We start from the raw sequence: 6000 nt of genomic DNA, 5'->3' as shown, positions 1-6000 counted from the left end.
CTCAGTATAACACTCTAAGTATACACTAAAGTATGAAACGTTCTTTATATCGTACAAGGACTTTATACCAAAAAAGTGTAAAATACCTCCACAATCCTTTATGTTGAAACGTATAGCTTGTTTATGTTGGACATACTAGGTTAAATAAAACATGTCACTAAAATAAATTTTACCGGTTTCTTTTTATTTTTATTACGTAGCTACCAGAAAACCTTTAATTACTTATACAGCTCACATTATGCTTCTGTTGGGCTAGAGATAGTGGATAATGCTAGTCTAGAAATCTCCATTTAAACAAAGTATCGCCACTCCTTTGGAAGCGAAATATCATGTTAGATAATGGCAAACTCCAACCAAGAAAATCCCCACCTCCCTCTTTTCAGCATATTTATTACGTACGGCACTCACTTCACTGCCAATTTGCCAGATGACTCTCGGATCTCCTCCACTTTCGTGCCAGCCTTCGCAGTAGCGCTCTCCCGGGTTCAACCTCCCTCCACCCAACTCCCAAGCTCCCAAGCTCCCGACTGTCATGGCCCGCCTCCCAAACCTCAGCTGGCACACTCAACACTCTGTTTCTAGCATCTTCTTCCTCCCTCTGCTCCCACCACTCCTTCACCCTCGGGGACACCCTCTTTTTCTCATGACTCATGTATGTGACTTCACATCAATTCACAGGATCGCCACGGAACTCCACTTTTCAGCCCCTCCGTCTATCAGTGTGTCAGGATATTCTGCGTTAAGTCAAACTGTAAAACAATATATGTACTTTTAAAGAATAAAAGAACTCACTGCAGTTCAAACTCACAACCACCTGCCAAATTCCTAGAATGGCTGGTGTGTACTGGAAGGAAGGGTCAAGGCCACACAAAGTGTGATCCGTTTATGTACAAAAACCGTTAAAATTGAATAATCTGAGTTTTATCTCTTTTTATTTTCTATGTCCTCCCTTTGAAGAGGATAATAAACAAGGCAATGTCCCAAAGACAGGCATATGAAAAGAAAAGGCCCCACACGTTAACACAAAATTAGGCAAATTCAGTCACGAAGAATGTGGTTCTTAATCTGGGACACAGAAATGCAGGTCTGGACCCCTGAAAGTGTGGGCAAGGTTCCAAGGGTGTGTGCATATACACATCTGTGACAAGAGTCTGCAGCTGTCATCACATTTCAAAGGGTCTGTGACCCAGTGAGCAGTACTACTGCTGTAGGACTTAAAAATGAAAATCAATGAAATTATGAGGTAAAGAAAGTCATCTATTTACATGACAAATAGCTCAAGACACCAGTGCCTGTACGCCTGTAGTTACTAAGTCCGTTACAGTGCACATCTGTTAACTCTGTGTATCTTCACAGTATGATCTTCACCACAACTTGCAAAGTGTAACCACTCAGCACCTTCTGTTCCGTTCTGTTCGGTTTTCCCATTACAATTCTTCCAGCATAATTTTTTGACAGCAAGTGTATGACTTTGGCTAAAACAAAGACAGAGAAATCATGAATGTATGCTGTGACTACAAAATATTTTACCTACATATTCACTTAATTACTATGCCCTTGCTATCGATGTTAACATAAATGGAAGTCAAAACCTGAACATCAAAATGTACAGGTTTTACAAAAAGCAGAGTCAGACCTACAAATACAGAGAACAAATGATGGTTGTCAGAGGGCTGTGGGGTGGAGGGTTGGCCAGAACGGATGAAGGGGAGAGGGAGATATGGGATTCCAGGTATGGAATGAGTAAGTCACAGGAATAAAAGGCACAGTGTAAGGAATACAGTCAACGGTACAGTAATAGTGATATAAAAGGGCAGAAGGCAGCTACACTTGTGGGGAACATAGAATAATGTATGAACTAAGTTGTACACCTGAAACTAAGGTAACGCTGTATATCAACTATACTCAAATGAAAAAAATGGCAAAAAAGTTTTTAAAAATTACAGGTTTTAAAATACCATCACTAATAATTTTGCAATTTTATCCTAACCTTGAAAACATCTTACTCTATTTACTTAAAACTGTCAGACTAAATATCTTACTTAATGAAAAAGGACACCACCAGTGAGATACAGACAATGAATTTCTGTCGAATTTTCTTTCGATGATCAGTGGAATTCACGAAATGGCTATTAAAATCAGTCTTTCAGGTAACATTACTAAATGGGTTTCTTTTTTATTTTTTTTTTCAACGTTTATTTATTTTTGGGATAGAGTGAGACAGAGCATGAACGGGGGAGGGGCAGAGAGAGAGGGAGACACAGAATCAGAAACAGGCTCCAGGCTCTGAGCCATCAGCCCAGAGCCTGACGCGGGGCTCGAACTCACGGACCGCGAGATCGTGACCTGGCTGAAGTCGGACGCTTAACCGACTGCGCCACCCAGGCGCCCCTGGGTTTCTTTTTTAAAGAATTCTAACTTGGGGCGCCTGGGTGGCTCAGTGGGTTAAGCGGCCGACTTCGGCTCAGGTCATGATCTCGCGGTCCGTGAGTTCGAGCCCCGCGTCGGGCTTTGTGCTGACAGCTCAGAGCCTGGAGCCTGTTTCAGATTCTGTGTCTCCCTCTCTCTGACCCTCCCCTGTTCATGCTCTGTCTTTCCCTGTCTCAAAAATAAATAAAACGTTAAAAAAAAAAGAAAAGAAAAGAAAAGAAGGAATTCTAACTTTGCAACATATTCCAGATTATTTTATTCCCTTGACATCCCTCTGACATAGAAGGGACTCTTACTCACATGTTTACTGCTGGGTAAGGAAAGATAATGAAAGATTTAATAAACTGCCCAATGAAACAACCTTGGACTCCAACGTGACCTCTAACTGCATGACCTTGGGCAACACACTCCTGTTAATGCCCCCTCAACCCCATGGCCTAGAATGCTACCATAGGTTATTAATAAATCCCTAGGAGAAGACCCTCTACAAATTCAACCTGCAAATCAGACCTCTGAACCAAGGAAGAATAAAGTAAAAAACCTAAGTAGGTTTTAAGGCAGCCAACCCTGAAAACAATACCAGAGCACACAATTATACTTTCAGCTGTTGAGAGCCCACACGTCACCAGATGCGCTCTCGGTAGGAATGAAACACAACCTTGAGGTAAAGAAACGCGTTTTAAAAATCGGCATACCACAGCCTACACAACCACATGACTGTGAGGACCTGCAAGTGGCCACCCTGGAGGTTACACACGGCTCGACAGGGCTGTCATCCAGTAGCCCTTCCTGAACGTCTTCTCAAGGCAATGCTCCCATTCTCTGCAGGCTAGGACTTGAGCACTACCCTCAACGCTACTGACCCTTCCGCGAGTTTGAATCTCATTACCGGAGGCAATCAAGAGTCCTCTGGAGATGAGCTTCACGAATAAAATCAATGCCAAACTTAAAAAAAAGGGACCAAACGAGTACAACTATAAAAAGGTATTAGAATTGGTTTTCTTGCATCATAGTGAGCTGCTTCCGAACACAATTCCTAAAGAGAAGTTCCAGAGATATTTTAAGTGACACAAACATCACCGGAAGCTCATTATTGATACTATTAAAGATTTCTCATTTCATCAGAGGAATGGTGGAAGTACTGACACATTACTGAAACAAGTATATATAATACAGTTGACCCTTACACAACACAGGTTTGAACTGCACAGGTCCACTTATACACAGATTTGTTTCAATTCAACATAGCACAGTCTCATAAATGTATTTTCTCCTATGATTTCTTAATATTTTCTTTTCCCTAGGTTACTTTATTGTAAGAATACACTACCTAATACATATATCATACAAAATATGGGTCAATCCGTTGTTCATCACTAAGGCTTCCAATCAACAGTAGGCCATTAGTAATTAGCTCCTGTGGAGTTGAAAGGTACACACTTCTAACTCCCATGTTGTTCAAGGACCGACTGTATACTGCTTCCCAGGGGAGCTACTTTGAGGAACAGTACTTATTTAGCTATACAAGCTTTAAGATGGTGAATTTCTTTTTTTGGAGTAATATTCTTTACATCTAGCACGTTAATAGGAGCAAGCACCATAGGCAGGGCAGGGTGAAAGGAAGGAAAACAGAAGGGAGGGGAGTCCAGGAAGAGAGAAAATTTCAAATGACTGGAAAATGCAATTTCAAATGAATACTTCACTGACGTATTCCCTTCTTCGGTAACCAACAGCATGAACCATTTCAACTGCTAAACCCAGCATCAGAGAGGTGGGAAAGAAGCTAAAAGGGCAGCAGGAATAAAGAGAAATCACATTTTTTTTTTTAAATTTTTTTTCAACGTTTATTTATTTTTGGGACAGAGAGAGACAGAGCATGAACGGGGGAGGGGCAGAGAGAGAGGGAGACACAGAATCGGAAACAGGCTCCAGGCTCTGAGCCATCAGCCCAGAGCCTGACGCGGGGCTCGAACTCACGGACCGCGAGATCGTGACCTGGCTGAAGTCGGACGCTTAACCGACTGCGCCACCCAGGCGCCCCGAGAAATCACATTTTAACAAATGCAATTATTATGAGCACTAATATACTTTGCTAACAAGGAGACAAACTCCCCTGGATGAAATATCACATAAAAGACGTGTGGCTCACAGGTCTTTCTCCATCAAGCCCATCACTTTCATCATGACACTGTCATTTGGAATTGTATTTGAAATTCTATTTTGAACAGTTCACACATATGAAGGTTGAAGGATCCTTAAAAAAATCTGACAGAATGGGGTTACTGACTTTTTGATAATTTAGACATTGTTAAAGCATAAAATGGATTAAAATTAGGTTAAAAAATGATCCTGCTGTCTAGGTGGGTGAGGGGTGGGGAGAAGGGTGTAAATGACAGGTCCTCTAAGCCAGCAGGAGGCAACGGCCTGTGCCCAGAGAGCACTTACCGGGCTTAAAATCAGTCATGTGGCTTTGAGGGGCACTTGAGTTTGCTCCCCATCATGGGATCTGAGCTGACATGTTCAAACAAAATGAGGCTACCAAAACACAATCTACAACATTTCAAAACATCACCAACATTTTTAATCCAGTTTTATTAAAAATCTACCGTAGTCACATTCTAAACCACTTCATTATGAAAATCACTTTCATCTCAAACGTGTTGTGTATAAAGACAATAGTATGCAGCAAGCAACCAGCTGAAGCAAACTTTTAAAAACCAAGTGCAACACAGCAGCAAGCATCAATCTCAAGAGGCTACCACAGAACACAGAAGTATCACTTAGTGGTAAGCACCTTAATCGAGATCTGTGTTCCTCTCCATGTGAATGTGGCATCAATTCGCCACGGAAGACAAATACTACATGATCTCACTTATACATGGAATCTTTAAAAAAACAAACAAAAACAAACTCATGGAAGAAGAGATCAGATTTATGGTTACCAGATGCAGACGGTGGGGAGAGGGGGAATCAGAGGAAGGTGGTCGAAAGGTACAAACTGCCGACAGTAAGATAAGTAAGTACTAGGGACGCAATGTACACATGATGACTACAAAGAATGCTGCTGGATGATGCAGAGGGAAGTTGTTTGGAGAGTGAATCCTAAGGGTTCTCATCACAAGGAGAGATTTTTTTCTCTTTATTCTTCTTTCTCTTCTTTTTACTGTAGCTACACAAGCAGATGGATGTAAGTTGAAGCTATAATCATTTCACGGTGTATGTAAATCTTGCTGTACCCCTTAAACATGCACAGTGACGTATGTCGATTACTTCTCAATAAAACAAAAAAAACTGCCACTAAATGCTTTATAACAAATATAATTACAATTTGTATAATTATAACAAAATCTAATCTTATGGAAGCAAAAATAGTAAAATACCTTTGACTTGTTTCTACACAGTGAGTCCAGTCATTTATTTCTGGAACTTGATCAGTTTTTTTCCAAGTGTATAAACAAATCTTTCCACACTCTAATCCTACGGCAACAACGTATCTATTTTTAAGGGAGGAGAAGACAGTGATTAATTAGCATGAATTTCTGTTATCTCCATTATCACTCTAAAGTATTT

General features: G+C 40.9%; 1 protein-coding gene across 3 annotated transcripts in view; it reads right to left on the bottom strand.

Annotated features, from left to right (window-relative positions):
• Window positions 1–910: 910 nt before the first annotated feature.
• ELP2 (elongator acetyltransferase complex subunit 2) overlaps window positions 911–6000 on the bottom strand; it is a 44435-nt gene continuing 39345 nt past the window's right edge. For 2 of the 3 annotated variants that reach the window (XM_047827597.1, XM_047827599.1), the window contains 2 exons: window positions 5811–5924; window positions 911–1475 (listed from right to left, as the gene is read on the bottom strand). In XM_047827597.1, the coding sequence (XP_047683553.1) occupies window positions 1319–1475; window positions 5811–5924 (271 nt within the window). In that variant the 3' untranslated portion in view covers window positions 911–1318. The remainder of the gene's footprint in view (window positions 1476–5810; window positions 5925–6000) is intronic. The other variant, XM_047827598.1, reaches the window with a different exon arrangement.

This window comes from Prionailurus viverrinus, chromosome D3 (assembly GCF_022837055.1).
Source record: "Prionailurus viverrinus isolate Anna chromosome D3, UM_Priviv_1.0, whole genome shotgun sequence".
Classification (NCBI taxonomy): Eukaryota; Metazoa; Chordata; class Mammalia; order Carnivora; family Felidae; genus Prionailurus; species Prionailurus viverrinus.
This window is presented reverse-complemented; position numbering and strand designations above follow the sequence as displayed.